Here is an 18,943-nt window from a genome sequence, read left to right as displayed (position 1 = left end):
ACCAGGGGACTTCTATTGGGATGACTCAGCCTTCATTTCTGTCATAGCTGTAGACCCACAATTCATCTCAGGTTGTGACCTTCTTGAGAACATCTGGTTCATGGGTAGTGGTTTCAATCAAGTCATTAGCAACTGCAGCCTGATATCCCTTCTGCTCTGGTAGCAGAAGCCGTGGAACAGATTTTGCCATGACACATTTCATGCCAAGATCCTGCATCAAAATCTCAGACACAGTAGTTTTTGAAATCCCCAGATGAGCTTCTACTCTCGCACTGTCAGTTACTGATCTTTGTTGATTGTAGCCGATACATGTTCAACATTCTCAGGTGTTCTGCTTGTTGCAGGTGGATCACTTTCAACAGATTCTTGAACATCTTTGAAGTGTTTGTGCCACACTTTTATTTGCGCTGCCCTCATTGCATCGTCTTCAATAGCCTTCTGAATCATCCACGTAGTTTCCACAGAGGAATGTTCAAGTTTAACATAAAATCTGATGCAGATTCATTGCTCTATTCTCAGTCATTTTGAATGCAATGGCCACACAGTACACATGTTCACTCAACGGTGTCTAGCACCACCACTGACTAGTACAGTAAAGTTGTTGTCATAGTTCACTCACGGCATTCCAGTCCACTCTCCTTGGCTGCCAGCTTACATTGATGTGCAAACCGTTCTCATTATATTAACAATATCTGGACTTTTTCCAGACACACCTTGTATAATATAATGTAGACCTTCCTTACCTGCACCATTAGAACGGACTAATTGAAGAGACCAGGCTATTTATCTTGTAGAATGGCTCGACTTTCTGGATTTACTTGGCTTCCTCTTCTTAGTGTTATTTGCTATAGTCCTCTTTCCTTTTTTATTTCCTGAACACTGGAATTTAAATATAAAGGCTTGATTGAGTTAAACATTTTCTTACCAGAACAAATTGCAATTGATGTTCAGTGCTTCATACTGCGTTCTGTTAGAACACAGAGTTGGTAGAACAACCATTAGTAATGCTAACTAAGGCTGACCACTGGATTAGGGAGGTGACAGTCTGATCTTTTCCTTGGACATTTAAGCTGGAACCATTATTTTATCAACCATTAACCTGTTTCCAGAACTAGTTGTTTCATTAGGATTGCAGAATAAATTTCTAATTCTGTCATTCTTCTGCATTATAATTGATATTATTCTGTCAAAATTCACTAGCTAAAGCAATTAGGTTATTCTCAAAGATCAATTTTACATGAAAAGCAAGAGAAATAATTTATTCCTTGTCATCAGTTTTTAAAGTAAAGAGTTGCTTCAAAAGCTACCTCAATGGTGACATGATTGGGGTATTTTTTTCTTTACTATCATTATGAACTTACGGTTTTTAATAAGTTGTGTTTCTATAATCTTTTTTTCTTCCCCTCTTTTTTTAAATGCTTAATTTGTCTTTGACTTGGAGGTTCCTCTTCAAGCTGATTTAAGTATCTTTTTAAAAAGTTACTATAAAAGTATATATAGAAAAATATATATCATAAGTATACAGCTCCATGAATTTTCAAAAATTGAACACATCTGTGAAGCCACCACCCAGTGAAAGAAAAAGAGTGTTACCAGTGTTTCAAAAGCTCCTTTATTGCCCCTCTAATCACTGTCTCCAAAAACATTGACCACTTTTTCTGTTTTCTAGCAGTGTAGATTAGCTGTGCCTTTTTCTAAATGTTATATAAATGGAATAATACAGTATGTGGCTTTTTATGTGTTTCTTTTTTCTGTTTAACATCATGTTTGCTAGAACCTTCTATATTATTGAGCATAGTTGTGGAACATTCATTCTCATCACGGTGCATTCTGTGGTGTGAATATGGCACAACGTATATATCCATTTTACTGCCGATGGCCATTTGGAGAGTTTCCAGTTTGGGAATATTCAGGAATAGTGCTTCTGGGTTGTGTCTTGGAAAACATATGTCTTCATTTCTTGGGGAGTATACCCAAGAGTAGTATTCCTGGTCATAGATTATGCTTGTTTTCTTCTCTAGTAGATAATGCCTGATGATTTTGCATAGTGCTTGTACCAGTTTATACGTTCACCAGAAATGCATGAGCCTTCTGGTGGTTCTGCTTCCTCTTCAGCACTTTATATTATTTATCTTATTTTAGCCATTTTGTTGAATGTTTAGTGGTATTGAATTGTGGCTTTAATTTGTATTTGTCTGGTGACAGTGAAGGTCAGCACCTTTTCCAGTGTTTATTGGTCATTTGAATATTTCCTTTGTGAAGTGCATATTTCAGGTCATGCTCATTTTCCCATTGAGTTGACCAGCTTTTTCCTACTGATTTGGAGAATCTATTTATATATAATGGATGTAAATATTTCTATATATATTATAATATGTGTATATACAATATACATTTGTGTTTATTGTAAGTATATTCTCCCAGTCTAGCTTACCTTTTCTTTCTGATGGTTTTTGGCAAACAAATATTCTTAATTTTAATATTGTCCAGTTTATAAATATTTTCCTTTATGCTCAGTGTATCCTGTTTAAGATATTTTTAGCCTATCCTAAGAGATTTTCCTGTGTTTTCTTGTAAAATTTTATTGTTTTACTCTTCACATATGTTTGCTATTCATGTAGGATAAATTAGGTTATATGGTGTGAGACCTGCTTTTTTTTTTTTAATATACATATCCAGTTGACCTGGAACATAATTGTCATAAATCAGGTGATTACTATGGATCTGTTTCTGAATACTGTATTCTGTTGCATTGGTGTATTTATCCTTGCTCCAATACTATACTGCTGAAATTAAAACTTTATAATAAATTTGATATCCAGTAGCACAAATCTTTTAACTTTGTTCTTCATCTTAATATTGACTTAGGTGTTCTTGGCACATTGTATTTCCATATAAATTTTAGAATCACCTTATCTATCAAAAAATTTTAAAAAAGAAGAATTATTCATGCTGGGATTACATTGATTCTATAGAGCAATTTAGGGTGAATTGAGTCTTTGTAATACTGAGTCTTCCAAGCCTTGAATGTAATACATTCTTCTGTTTATTTGGACCGTCTTTATTTTCCCTCAGTGTATTAGTACATTCGGACTGCTACAGCAAAATACCAACTAGGTGGCTTATAAACAATAGAAATGTATTTTCTGGAAGCTAGAAGTTCAAGTCCCAGGTGCCAGCATGGTCACTTTTGGTGAAGGTCCTCTTTCTGGTTCCTAGCTGGTACCTTCTCACTCTGCCCTTTCATGCTGGAAGGTACAAGGGATCTCTTTGAGGCCTGTTTTATAAGGGCACTGATCCCATTTATGAGAGCTCTGCTCTCATGACCTAAGCTCTTCCCTAGGTACCATCATCTTTGGGCATTAGGATTTCAACATAGAAATTTTGAGAGGACACAATACTCAGACCAGAGTACTCAGTGTTTAAAAGTTTTTCAATCAGTGTCTTGCACATATTTCATTAGATTAAAAAAAATAAAAACTAATTCCTAGGTGTATAATGTTTGGGTATAGTAATTTTATTTTTGGTATTTTTATTTAATATATTTGACTGGTGATGATTATATTAGGATCACCTCTTGGTCTTCGATCATTTGGTACTTGTTTCACATTTTCTGGATACTGGACATTGTGGATTTTTAAAAAATGCTTAAGATCTAGATTGTATCAAATGATTTCTTTGTCTAGAGACGGTTTATTTGTTCCTCTGCTTGAAACATAGGGTGGGGGCACTGATGACCTTAAATCAGTTAGGGTCAGAGCTGGGTTAAGACTGGGTTACAATTTGGTGAGACCTTTAGTTTGCCCTTTTTTTAGGCCATATTTCTCTAGGGCTTGCTGTTGAGAGCCTGGTGTGTTCACGACCACCACTACCATTACCCTTCTGAGCCCTAAAACTCAAGAGTACAAAAAGTTGCACTCTCATTTTCAGACTTTTTCAGCTTTAACTTCCCATGCTATATAATTGAAGAATCCACCGAATATCTTGAGGTGAAACCAGCCTTGTGATTCGTGGCCCCTCAAGTCTTCAGTTTTGTGGCTCTAAACCCATGAGACTAAATTCTAAATGACCTACTGGTTTCACTGTCCTCCATGTATGGTCCTCTGTCTGAACCAAACCCAGCATTTCAATCTTTAGTTTCTTCTCCAACTCAGCAAATGGTTCAGAGGATTTTTTAAATAAAAGTTCACATCCTAGCAGTTATCCTCTTTCCAGAATCTTATCTCCTCCTGCCCCTACAGCTTCGTTAGTTCTTCAGTGCTTTTAAATCAGTGGCACATTTTTTTAAATCAAGCTTTCCAGATGGTCTTACAAATAGACTGTTCTGTGCCAACAAGAATGAAAATGAACATATTCATGCTCCACCATTGCTCAGGTTCCTCTGGTGGGGCCTTGGAGGTCAACACTAAGCCAGAGCAAATAAAACAAAAAAATTAAAAAATTTAGAACAATAGTATTTTAGATTTGATTTATTAAAAAAAGAGAAACAAAATGAGTGATACTTCGGGGATTATTTGATTTACTGGAGGTTACACAGCACAAGTATAGCTGCAGCTCAACTCTTCCTTTAAATCTTAAATCTGGGCTACCGGCCAGATGAGATGTTTCTGTGCACAGAACCTAGAGAGCCTGGTAAACTCATTGTAGAACCCTAGGATTTAAGCTCTTGCCTCTGATCAACAGTATGAAGTTGAATGCTTAGCATCTTGAAGTCCCAGGTTTGTTTAACTTTTTAATTGTAATGGTCAGCTTTTGCCTTCTACCTTAACTTTATTAATTACCTTTTGTTCATATATCACCATGAGCTACCTTTGTGTTCCATGTTGAGTGTACACAAGGTGTTTGTTTTTTTTTCTTTTAGTAGCAAGTTTAGTTTCTGGTAATTACCATGAAGCAGTTTCATCTTAATTTTGGGATTTAGATAAAATATTGTATAAAATTTATAATGTTAACCTTTTGTCGTACATTGTTTATAAAGTTTCGTTAAGCAAATTACATTTTCTCTAATTGTTCAGCATTGCATCTTTAAAGGAAATATTTGGAAAGAGGTTAATTTTTGACCTAGATATTAGGACAAATATATTCTAGAATGTTAATTGGCATTAATTAATGTGTCAAGATTAATGTATCATTTAAGATTCCTGAGAAAGTAATAAACACTAGCACCTTCATTGCATGTGATGGTATACATGGATTGGTTACAAATAATCACGTATTTTTACTTTTGATTTGACAAAAGTAACAAAAAATTATTTTTCAATATAGGAGAAAATTATTCCATATTTATTACGATTGAGGCAAATTAAGGATGAAACTCTTCAGGCTGCAGTTAGAGAAATTTTGGCTTTGATTGGCTATGTGGATCCAGTGAAAGGAAGAGGAATTCGAATTCTTACAATTGATGGTGGAGGAACAAGGTAAGACTGGAAAAATGATGTTTAAAATGCATAATTCCAATTCAGCCTTATGAATTTTTAAAAAATAATTTGGTATAATTATTCATTGCAAAATCAAATTTTTTAAATAAAACATGAAATGGTTTTTCTTAATTTACTTATCAATTTTAGAGTTCCTTTAACATATCTGAATTTCCTTTTATTTTAATTCAACCTAGTATTTATATATTAATTTGGTCTTTTCAGACAGTTTTGGCAGTTTAGGACAGTTGATGAACCAACCTGAAAATCTTGGTGGTGTTTTATAATGTTCACTTTTTTTTTTTACTATGTTTATCCTACCATATGTCAACTACTCATTTAGTAAAGTGATGGTAATAAAGGAGCCTATATCAGTGACTTCTTGACTCCCAACATCTTCACTTGCAGATGCCAGTTCTGGTGCTACCCAAGAATTGTTAAATGCATTCTTAGCTCAGAAGGAGATAACTTTACTGTCAAGCTCCATTCTTCTGTCAGTCCATCCATGCTTCGTATTCTGTCTTAGTTCGTATAGTTTCTTATACTTAGTGGGTAGATTCTTTGGCTTGGTTTTATGAAACTTTCTCCCAAATTTGCTAGCTTGGGTTCCAGTTCCCTGCCATTTTTACTCTTACCTCTGGGATTCATAGTACATGCCTTGCTTAATGTTCTTCAATTAATTTATCTCTCTGATTTCCTTCTCTGGTATATCTGCTTTGCCAATCACTCTTCTGAATGATCAAGTACTATCCTTATTTTTTTGTTAAATTCTATAGTTGTGCATGTGAGCCAAATTCCTTAATGTGAGTGATGAGAGGAGGAGGCTATTTAATAATCTAGGCAGAGGGCAATAAAATACCAGCCTCAGGTGGTGGCAAGTGGGAAGCAAGAGAAAGGAATAATAAGCAAAAAATTTGAAGAGAAAAGGGGGCTGGATATAATAACAGTAGGTCAAGTATAAACCCTGTGGATGACTAGGATAGAATTGCAGGGATAGGGGAGAAGGTGATTGATATTGAAAAAGAGTTCTGTTTTAGACATGTTGAATATAAGGTATCACACTTCCACGTAGAAGTGCTTAGTTGGTAAATGAAAATAAAATTGTTTGAGAGGGAAAGTCTTAGAAGACCTTTTGGATTGTTCTTAGGGAAATGAAACAATCCAAGAAGGGGGATTCATGTGATAAAGTTGTAAAGAATTGGAGAGAATCATTCTAATTCACAGAATTGGTTCAAGAGATGAGAAGCAGGGAAAGTGGCAGTTAAGTGAGTAGGGGATTTCACTGAGGAGTAGGAAGAAGCCAGTCCTCTCTGCCATTAAGTTCAGGGGAGTTGGGAGTGATGGTGTCATTCACTGAGTCAACTAATAAGTATTGATTAAGTACCTACCATGTTCTAAATACTGATTGAGGTCCTGGTGTGACTCATTAAATAAAACAGACAAAATCCAAGTCTTATCATGCTACTATTCTAGAGAAGGAAAGAGACAACAAATAGAAAAAAATATTGAGTAATGGGTGCTATGAAGAAAATAAAAGCAAGGTAAAGGGATAGAGAGTATCAGTGTTATTTCACAGAGTGAGCATGACTGACTGCTTTTTGAAGAAGTAACATTTAAGTGGAGATCTGAAAGAAGAACATTAAAGGGCATTCAAATGTCTGTTGAGAGTGAGGAAGATAAAGGGGAAAAAGAGCTTTATGACCGATAAGTATTTGACTTCCTAGAAATGGGAGTTTTGAAAGTCATAGGAAATTAAAGTGAAGATAATTTGGGAAAACCTAGAGGTGGGTTAGAATGAAGGTAGGGGTAGATCATTGATTCTTCTCTGGAGACATCTTTTCCCCCTAGAAGACATTTGTGTCTAGAGACATTTTTGGTTGTCGCAACTAGGGGACTGCCACTTTGATTTAGTGAGAAGACAGTTGTTGCTGAGTATCTACAATGCATAGGATAGCCCTCTACAACAGAGTTATCCGTCCTGAAATGTCAGCGGTGCTGTTGTTGAGAGAAACCTTGGAACCTTGGTTTAGGGGAATGTGACAGAGCAGCCAGAATGGGAAATATGTGTTGAAATGAGTAAGATAAGAGGGTTTGTAAGAAAAAGAATTCTTATCTTTATTTTGTGTAAGAAAAGGTACAGTATTGGGCTTATAGAACCAACCTGGCAAGTATATTTATTTTTAAATTTATCCTGAGTTAATTTCTAAATATAGCATTTACAAGTAGTTTTCTTTCTCATTATATAAGTAAAATTATGGAGGAAAAATATATGATCAAGTACTACCCTTATTTTTTTGTTAAACTCTGTAGTTGTGCATGTGAGTGAGCCAGATCCTTTCATGTGAGTGATGAGAGGAGGAGGCTATTTAATAATCTAGGCAGAGGGCCTAAGTAAAACAAATCATAGCTCAGAATTTGAAGATTATTTTGATTTATTTCTTGAAATATTTTTCTATGTGAATATACATGCATGTTTTATTTCATTTTTATAAGTAAGGGAGGTCATATTGTTAAATATATTTTATCCAGCATTATCTTTAATTCTTCATGTCTCACCTTGAATTCATAACGTAGCTCTATTATAAGCCATCTTATGTTCTCTTAACACTTCAAATCCACATTACTTCTTAGAATTAAAATAAACATCTGCATTTTTGATTTTCTGATGACTTCCTGTTACCAGTATCAAAGTATAATTCATCATTCTCAATTTTATTTTGTGTTGTCTGACCGCCATTGTGTTCAGGACTTCTCTGCCCCACACCTTGGGTTGGGATTACAACGTTTCATTATTTTTGTCTATTCTCCGAGTGTTAAGAATTGTCCACGTCCCAGAGGTTATTATACTAAGTGAAATAAGTCAGACAAAGACAAATATCAAGATTTTACTTATCAAGATGTGCAATCTAAAAAAACACAATAAATGAACACACAAAACAAACTCTTAGATACAGAGAACAAACTAATGGTTGCCAGACGGGAGTGGGTTGTGGGAACAGGTGGAAAAGGTAAAAGGATTTTGAAGTACAAATTGGTACTTACAAAATACTCATGGAGATGTGAAGAACAGCATAGGAAATATAGTCAATAATACTGTGATAATTATATATGGTGCCAGATAGTTTACCAGACTTACTGTGGTGATCACTTTGTCAGTTATATAAATGTCTAATCACTATGGTACACACCCGAAACTAATGTAATATTGTATATCAACTATAATTGAAAAATAAATTCAAAATTTTTCAAAAAAGAATTGTCTACCCTGAATTGGCCTAAACACACACCCTGATTGGCCTACACTTCCTAGACTATTTCATCTTTTATATTCATTGTGAAGTTATTTGCCGCCTTTGGCAAAGATCCAGAAATGAATAAAGTCAGTAGCATAAATTAATACATCTTTGATGTAGACCACTATCCTAAGGTTGTTAAGAGTTTTAAAAAATGAATAAAAGCTTAAAAACATGACTAGTGAAATGTGTAAAACAAAACCGTGTAGAAGCATAGGTGACTGACTACAATGGTTAGAGAAGAAACCAATATGTGGCATTGCCAAACTGGTGAGTGGAGACTTTAGGTATTTTCCACTGTTGGGATATTTTTGATGTTTTTATCTTTATTATTATTTTTTATGTATTGATTTTTAGGAAGAGAGAGACCTCAGTTTGTTGTTCCACTTATTTATGCACTCAGTGGTTGATTCTTGCATGTGTCCTGACCCGGGATCGAACTCGTAACCAGGATGACACTAAGCGACTTAGCTACCCAGCCTGGGCAGTTGGGTTGTTTTTGTTTTCTTTTTACTCTTACATTGGCATATCTTTGTAGTCTAGACACTAGTATAAATTTAAAAATGTGCAGCTGTAGCACAGGTTTTGTACCATTATTTAGATATTGGATATTCAAAAATCATCTTGAAAACTTAAACAACTTTTGCTGATGCTGAATTATATTATTTGTTTTTGTGTTAGCATACAAGCTAGAAAAGCAATTTTTAGGATTGTTTTATTCAATAACTTAACTTTCCTTGACACAGGAATTCTTATTTTGTCTTTATCTTTTCTATAGGGGTTTGGTTGCTCTTCAGACACTGCGAAAATTAGTTGAACTTACTCAGAAGCCAGTTCACCAGCTGTTTGATTACATCTGTGGTGTAAGCACAGGTAATTATTATTATGGGAATGGAACATCCTAGCAGTTCATTAAGAAAAAGAACATCAAGCACTTATGTTGAAGATCTTTCTTTGAAGTGATGAATATTAATTTCATGTTTTGGTGAATAATCCTTTGGTTTGCTTAATGAATTTTTAAAAATATTTATTGGCAATAAAGTAACATTAAGAAGAGAGTTTTTAATGTGTTTGCTAATATTTTCTAAATAAGTCACAGTGACAAGTTACAAACTATGAATTATTGCTTGATGGTATAGTCACCTTAAGGACAGTGATGAAATGAAAGGTCAGTAGGTACTCAACTTGTACTTGAACCAATAGAATATTAACGATAGGTAAGGTTATACTTGTTTGTGAGAGGTGTCCCTTTGTGAATTAATTGCTTTTTCTATCATTTTTCTTTAATCTGGTTGTTTGTATTACAGAACCCCACCTATGCTGTTGTGGGACAGCTGTGGGGTTTGATTGTCTGCCACCAAGAAGCATGACTTACAAGGCAAGAGTTTGGTGAAAAAGGAAAGGGAGTGTTTATTTACAGGTTATACAGATTCAGAATAATGGCAGATTTCTGCTATTAAGTCCCACTTGGTTTAAAACACCCCAAAACACATAATCCTGCCCGCCTTTGCCAACCCAGGCCAGTTTTAGATTACAGCAGTCAGAGGTACTGTCTTTCAGAAAAGCAGAAATCTGAAGCTTAGCATTTCCGGTCACAGTTAAGCATTCCAGGCATCTCCCACTAATCCGTGCTTGGTTAGACAGGTCTGTGCACAGCTCCATCAGCTCTGCCACTGTGTTCTCCAGGTAGGTTTCCCAGCAGGTCTCCTGTTTTTTTACTCCAGCTCTTAATCCAAAACTGCATGGCATCTCCTTACTCTAAACCACGTGGTGCCTTATTATACACCAGACCTCATGGCCAAATCCCCCTACTTCACGGCTCTTTCCTCATAGCTGCCTCCTTCTCTCTCAGACCTCACAGCTGCTCTTCACTGCTGACCTCATGGCCAGTGAGGTGGCCCTTCTATACCCTTTCAAACCGCATGGCTGCTACCCTTCTCTTTCTCATCCTACCCTTATTCTAAATGCTGACCTGGAGCTTCCTATGTGACCTCATATCTGACCCTCTACAATGTGCTACTGTTGCCAGTTTCCCCATATCTTTTATCTTCTTTTGGCTGCCATCTTTAGTCAGGGTGAGAGTACCCCATGACACAGGAGTCTTTGGCTCTTGTGTCTCGTGCAGGGTGCTATATGAGCTTCCCACCTGCATCAGGAGTCACTGTATGGTCTGAAAGTCACGTAAACCTTTTACGGTGGGGGGAGGGGGTGCACGGCTATCAATTAGCTGTCAACTTGCCACCGTTATGAAAAGTATTTTATCTGCAGTATCATCCCCTTCACCCATCCCCCAACCTTGGGCTATGGGGAGTATTTTAAGGGACCCCCCACTTTGTACCCCATTTCATTTGAAGCCAGAATTTAAATTGATAAATGCGAGAATCTATGTTTATAGGCTACTTTTAATATTGCTAGTTGACACATAGTTAAAATTTATAGTTTCATGTTTATATAGAAGAAATTGGCAACATAGAATACAATTGTACTGAATTATTTCTTAGTTTTTATTGACTCACCATCAGATGAATTTTTGTTTTGTTCTTCTGTCTCCTTACGCCAGCTCTCTCACCCATCTATTCCCCACTCCCAATACATCCCACCTGTTCATACCATATCTCAGGATACTAATTGCTGTTGCTTACCTCCCAGGTAACTCTGAAGGACTATTAAGATTGCAGATCCTTGCTGTATATTTTACTGTTTGACATGATAATTTCTCAGTTTAGTTTATCTTCATAGATTTTAATTTCTATATTTTTATCTATTTTTTGAATTATAATAGTAGTTTTAAAGACCACTAGCAACAGAATCAAATTATTTGTGTCAAGTATAACAAGTTGTAAAAACTGAATGAAAATAGTCACAGGGATGATTCAGTAGCGTTGGGAATCTGATTTCTATGTTATTACACTGCATACTAATTCCTCAAGATGTTAGCGTATTTGGAAAATGTTGGGTTAAAAGAAGTTAAACAAATTTCTTTATAGAAGCACTTCTGAGATCTTTTAGTGTGTTAAAAGTGCATTGTGACTTTCAGAATTGGAAAATAATATGTATATCCCAGATTGATTTAACTATGGAAACTTTTCTTGAAGAGACATTTTCCAGGGCTAGAGTTTTTTTGGTAATTTTTTTGGATCTATTACCTTGACTATTTCTTTTACATTTTAGAATGATCCTAGCAATTCAACTATTTAAACATATCTACAAGGTAACTTTTTGCTTTGACACTATTCTTAGTAGGTGGGTGCTCAGTAAAGAGAATTTTAAGTCACAAAGATTAACCCATGGAGTAGAATATCAGCTTATGTAATATGTACATTTCTGTATTAATCATAATATATCTTTTCCATTGTTTTCTAGCTTATGTTAAATTTAGTTTATAATATAGTACTTACAATTTTTCTTTTTTCCATTTTGTATATTTTAATGTAGAAATTTTGTTTCATTTATAATTTCTATAAAGTTAATAAATATATACTTAATACAAGGGTGATGTCCTTACCAGTTCAATAAAATTCAGTATTTTTAATATCTGCTCATTTATACAGTAGCTCTACTTGAAAGAAACTTGATTTTTTGGCAAGTTATTTCTTGTGTTAATTACAACTTTTCTACAGATTGAAAAATAACAATATCTGTTATATAGTTATGCCACACAGTATAAAGTATAAGCTATCTTACCTTTCACTAGAATAAGAGTTAATATAGTAAAATACATAAAATATGTAAAATACAGTATGGTAGTGATTTTCTATTTTCTCTTTCTTTGCAATCTCAAAGTAAGCAGTGATATGATACTGGTGTTTGCCTTGTCCAACGCAACTGTCTCCTCATCCCTCTAAACCCTTCTCCAGTTTTTCTTGTTAGTTCAGAGTTAGGCCAACTAGGTACACTAGATGGCAGCGTGTCCCATCAATTGTAGCTAGGATACGAAATCTGCTATTTAAAATGATATCCTAGAGACCTAATTTCTTTAATTACATTAGTTCCCAGGACCAGCCTGAAGGAGGAGCAATTTTTTTAATGAATTGGACTGTGACTAAAACTAAGGAATTTCTTAAGGTTAGAAAGGACATTCTCTACCACAATATCTTAATTATATATGATTTAATATAAGGTAAAACAACATATTTTTGTATATTTTTAAATTGTCATCAGTCATCACTGGTTGCCATTTATGTATCCTTATTGAGGCCAAGTAAATAAGGCCCTTTACATGTGTTATCCCAATATAAGGACCTTGTAAATTTTTGTTGTAATTATCCTTGCTTCATAAATGAAAAAATTGGGCTCTGAGAGATTAAGTAGTTTGTCTTTGGTGACACAGTTTGTTTTCTTTCAGGTGCTATATTAGCATTCATGTTGGGATTATTTCATATGCCCCTGGATGAATGTGAGGAACTTTATCGAAAATTAGGAACAGATGTGTTTTCACAAAATGTCATTGTTGGAACAGTCAAAATGAGTTGGAGCCATGCATTTTATGACAGTCAAACATGGGAAAATATTCTTAAGTAAGTTATAATTATTCTTTCTAAAAACATTTTGATTATCTGGGTAATACTGCATATTATAATGAGAGAAATGTGGAAAAATATAAGGATGACTATTAAACTATAGATCCTACTAGTTAGAGATGATCACGATGAATATTTTGGTGAATATGTTCTACTCACTATTTTCTTGGGTTCATATCTGTGAGATTTGCATGTAAAAGTTGCAATTGCCTTTCAAAAATTGAGACCATATTGTGTATAGGCCATGTCTGCATCCTATTATTTTTATTTACCATATTAGTCTTCCTTAGAAGTCATTAACATATAATTTGTCTAAAACATTAATTTTTAAACGTTTCTTTCAAAGCACAACAAAGACATTATACCACTTTCCAAAGTAGAAGCATTAAGTACAAACTTAAAACTTTACACAATCTTGACCTTCCAATGTATCAGTTTCTAAGATGCATAATTATTGGACCAATGCTGATGTGTTTTAAAAATAATCATATATGTCTCAGAGTGTCCTTTCAGGCAAAGCCAAACTAAACTACTATGTGGTGGGAGTTGTGAACACCAGTATACCTGCTAAAACAGGAAACCCACCAACAAAGAAACCACCAACGGATAACAATGGAAGAGGGTGAAGGAGAGACCGGAAGCCACACTAACCTCCACCCAGGACCAATCTGGAAATACAACTAAACGGTAGAGAGATAACCCAGGACAAACAACTGAACAAGAACAAGAGAAAAGCCTCAAAACCTTGTACACATGGAGGAAACCAGCTCCAACACAACCTGCTCATACCTGTACAACAGAAAACAAGAGGTGGCAGACAGACTGACATGCAGTAAACCAGCTGGTGGAACCCACCAAAGAAAGACCCAACAGCAACCAAAAACCAAAGACATGCACAGAGCCAACATAAACAGCATCCCAAGAGCATCAAGTTCAGGATATCAAGGAAACTGCACTACTGAATCTCACAGGTCTTCTACCATAGAAGTTCACACCATAAACCCAGGGAGTCAGAACAGATCAATTTAAGAAGCAGAGGCTAACAAGAAGAGTCTCACGATGGGAAGACAAAGAAACAATCCCCAAATGAAAGGAAAGGAGGAAGCTTCAGAAAGAATGCTAAATTAAATAGAGGCAAGTCAATTGTCAGATATTGACTTCAAAGCAGTGGTTATCAGGAAGCTCACTGAGCTCACAGAGAATTGCCAGAAACTGCAGGGACACTACAATGAACTCACTGCAAACTGTATCAATATGAAAAAGGAAATAGAAACTATCAACAAGGACCAAGAGGAAATGAAGAATACAGTTTCTAAACTGAAGAACACAGTAGAAGGAATCAAAAGCAGACTTGATGAAGCAGAGGATTGGATCAGCGAGCAGGGGGACAAAGTAGAAAAAAAAAGCCAGAAAAAGCAAGAAAAGGAAAAGAGGCTCAGAAAGAATGAATAATGATTAAGGGAAATGCAGGACAACATGAAACGTAATAATATCCGTATAATAGGGATACCAGAAGGAGAAGAGAAAGAGCAAGAGATAGAAAACCTCTTTGAAAAGGTAATGATGGAAAATTTCCCTAATCTGATGAGGGGAAAAGTCACACAAATTCAGAAATCACAGAGTCGCAAGCAAGAGGAACCAAAACAGGCCCACTGCAAGTCACATAATAATTGAAATGGCAAAATTCCAAGACAAAGAGAGAATCTTAAAGGCAGCAAGGGAGAAACTGGAAGTAACATACAAGGGAGCCTTGATAAAGGTTAGCAGCTGACTTCTCAATGGAAATGCTCCAAGCCAGAAGAGAATGGCAAAAAATATTCTAAGTAATGAGAACCAGTGGCCTGCAACCAAGGCTACTTTACCCAGCAAGGCTGCCAATCAAGATAGAAGGCCAAATGAGGAGTTTCCCAGACAAAAGAAGTCTAAAAGAATATAACTCCACCAAACCAGCTCTGCAAGAGATGCTAAATGGACTGCTTTAAGAAAAGGAAGGATGGGAATGCAGACTGGTGCGGCCACTGTGGAAAACAGTATGGAATTTCCTCAGAAAACTAAAAATGGAACTACCCTTTGACCCAGCAATTCCGCTACTGGGATTATACCCTAAGAACCCTGAAACACCAATCCAAAAGAACCTGTGCACCCCAATGTTTATAGCAGCACAATTTACAATAGCCAAGTACTGGAAGCACCCTAAGTGCCCATCAGCAAATGAGTTGATCCAAAAACCATGGTACATTTACAGAATGGAATTCTATGCAGCAGAGAGAAAGAAGGAGCTTATACCCTTTGCAATGGCATGGATGGAACTGGAGAGCATTATGCTAAGTGAAATAAGCCAGGAGGTGAGGGACAAATACCATATGATCTCACCTTTAACTGGAACATAATCAACAAAAGAAAAAAAGCAAACAAAATATAACGTTATACATTGAAATTAAGAACAATGTAACAATTGCCAGAGGGGAGTGGGGAGGGGATAGTGGGGAGAGGGGTCTATAGGAGCTACTATAAAGGACACAAGGACAAAATCAAGGGTGAGGGTAGAGATGAGGGAGGGAGGTGGGACAGGTTGGGGTGGGGTGGAGGGAAGGGGAGAAAATGCAGACAATGGTAACTGAATAAAAATAAATAAATAAATTTAAAAGAAAAGGAAGGAAAAGAGAGAGGAACACAGGTATGAAAAACTGGCAATTAGTAAGTACCTATCAATAATAACCTTAAATGTAAATGCATTAAATGCTCCAATCAAAAGACATAGACTAGCTGACTGGACAAGAAAGCATGACCCACACATATGCTGCCTACAAGAGACCTGCCTCTGGACAGAAGACCTACACAGACTGAAAGCAAAGTGCTGGAAACAATTTTTCCAAGCAAACGGACTGGGACAAAAAGCCGAATAGCAATACTCATATCAGACAAAGTAGACTTCAAACGAAGGACCATAAAGAGAGACACAGAAGGTCACTTCATAATATTGAAAGGAAGAATCCACCAAGAAGACATAAACATTGTAAATAGATATGCACCCAACATAGGAGCACCCAAATACATAAAGAAAATCTTGGAGGACTTCAAGAAAGATATTGACAGCAACACAATTATAGTAGGGGATTTTAACACCCCACTGTCAAAAATGGACAGATCTTCCAAACAAAATATCAAGAAAGATATTGTGTCACTGAACAATACCCTAGATGAAATGGACTTAACTGATATATAGAGAGATTTTCGTCCCAAAGAAGCAAAATGCACATTCTTTTCAAGTGTACATGGAACATTTTCAAAGATAGACCACATGACAGGCCACAAAGCAAGCCTCAACAAATTCAAGAAAATTGAAATCATATCAAGCATTTTATCTGACCACAAGGGACTGAAACTAGAAATCAACCCCAAAGGAAAAAAACAAAAACACTCATGGAGATTGAATAGCATGCTATTAAACAATGAATGGGTCAAGAACGAGATTAGGGAAGAAATCAAAAAAGATTCTGGAAACAAACAAAAATGAACTCACAATAACCCAAAACCTATGGGACAAAGCAAAGACACTCCTGAGAGGGAAGTTAATAGCAATACAGGCCTACCTTAAAAAGATAGAAACATTTCAAACAAACAACCTAACCCTATGCCTACAACAACTCAAGGAACAACAACAAAGACAGCCCGGAGCAAGTAGAAGGAAGGAAATAATCAAGATCAGAGCAGAATTAAATGACATAGAGACTAAAAGCACAATTGTAAGGATCAATGAATCCAGGAGCAGGTTCTTTGAAAAGATAAACAAAATCGACAAGCCTTTAAGCAGGCTCATCAAGAAAAAAAGAAAGAAGATCCAAATAAACACAACTAGAAATGAAAGAGGAGAGATTACAACTGATACCACAGAAATACAAAGAATTGTACGAAATTACTACCAAGAACTGTACTCCAAGAAATTTGAAAACCTAGGTGAAATGGACACATTTCTAGAAAAATAAAATCTTCCAAAACTGAATGAAGAAGAAGCAGAAAGCCTGAACAGACCCATAACAGCAGACGAAATTGAAGCAGTCATCAAAAAACTCCCAATACACAACAGCCCTGAACCAGATGGTTTCACAGGAGAATTGTACAAAGCATTTAAGGGAGAGCTAACCCCCTATCCTTCACAGACTATTTGAAAAAATCCAAAATGATGGAAGACTCCCAAACTCTCTTTATGAAGCCAACATCATCCTAATCCCCATACCAGATAAAGACACAAGAAAAAAAGAAAACTTCAGGCCAATATCGCTGATGAACATAGACGCTAAAATTCTCAACAAAATATTGGCAAACCTCATCCAGCAATACATTAAAAGGATCATACAACATGATCAAGTGGGATTCATCCCAGGGATGCAAGGATGGTACAATATTCGCAAAATCATTAAACAAAATACATCACATAAACAACAGCAAAGACAAAAATCAAATGATCGTATCCATAGATGCAGAAAAAGCATTTGATAAGATACAACACCCATTTCTGATAAAAACGCTCAGCTAAATTGGAATAGAGGGAGCATTCCTCAACCTAATAAAGGCCATATATGAGAGACCTACAGCCAACATCATACTCAATGGACAAAAACTTAGAGCTTTCCCACTAAGATCAGGAACAAGACAAGGATGCCCTCTCTCACCACTCCTGTTCAACATAGTATTGGAAGTCCTAGCCACAGCAATCAGAAAGAAAAATAAATAAAAGGCATCCAAATTGGAAGGGAGGAAATGAAACTGTCACTGTTTGCAGATGACATGATAGTGTAATGGAAAATCCTATAGACTCCACCAAAACACTACTCGACCTAATAAATGAACTTGGCAAAACAGCTGGATACAAAGTCAATACTCAGAAATCAAAGGCATTCCTGTATACCAACAATGAAACTGCAAAAACAGAAATCAGGAAAAAAATCCCATTTGACAGAGCAACAAGAAAAATAAAGTACCTAGGAATAAACCTAACCAAGGAGGTAAAAGACCTGTACTCAGAAAACTACACAACACTGAAGAAAGAAATTAAGGATGACAGAAACAAATGGAAGCATGCGCCATGCTCATGGATTGGAAGAATTAACATCATCAAAATGGCCATACTACCCAAAGCAATTTATAGATTCAATGCAATCCCTATTAGAGTACCCATGACATATTTCACAGATATAGAACAAACATTTCAGAAATTTATATGGAACCATAAACGTCCCCGTATAGCTGCAGCAATTTTGAGAAAGAAGAACAAAGCAGGAGGGATCACAATACCTGATATCCAACTGTATTACAAGGCCACTGTAATTAGAACAGCCTGGTCCTGGCATAAAAACAGGCGCATAGACCAATGGAACAGAACAGAGAGCCCAGAAATAAACCCAAGTCTTTATGGTCAATTCATATTTGACAAAGGAGTCAGGAGCATAAAATGGAGCAAAAATAGCCTCTTCAACAAATGGTGTTGGGAGATCTGGACAGCTATGTGCAAAAAAATGAAACTCTATCACCAACTTACGCCATACAGAAAAATAAATTCAAGGTGGAGAAAAGACTTAAATATAAGTTGCAACACCATAAAAGTCCTAGAGGAAAACATTGGCAGGAAAATCTCAGACATTCCATGCAGCAACATCCTCACAGACATGTCCCCTAAAGCAAGGGACATAAAGGAAAGAATGAACAAATGGGA

General features: G+C 36.0%; 1 protein-coding gene across 2 annotated transcripts in view; it reads left to right on the top strand.

Annotated features, from left to right (window-relative positions):
* PNPLA8 (patatin like phospholipase domain containing 8) overlaps positions 1-18,943 on the top strand; it is a 54,839-nt gene that overhangs the window by 12,696 nt on the left and 23,200 nt on the right. For both annotated transcript variants that reach the window (XM_024558389.3, XM_024558395.3), the window contains exons 4-6: positions 5,266-5,417; positions 9,489-9,583; positions 13,056-13,227. In XM_024558389.3, the coding sequence (XP_024414157.2) occupies positions 5,266-5,417; positions 9,489-9,583; positions 13,056-13,227 (419 nt within the window). The remainder of the gene's footprint in view (positions 1-5,265; positions 5,418-9,488; positions 9,584-13,055; positions 13,228-18,943) is intronic.

The sequence above is a fragment of the Desmodus rotundus genome, chromosome 6 (assembly GCF_022682495.2).
Source record: "Desmodus rotundus isolate HL8 chromosome 6, HLdesRot8A.1, whole genome shotgun sequence".
In the NCBI taxonomy this organism is placed as follows: Eukaryota; Metazoa; Chordata; class Mammalia; order Chiroptera; family Phyllostomidae; genus Desmodus; species Desmodus rotundus.
The sequence above is the reverse complement of the archived record's forward strand: the minus strand, read 5'-3'. Positions and strand labels throughout refer to the sequence as shown.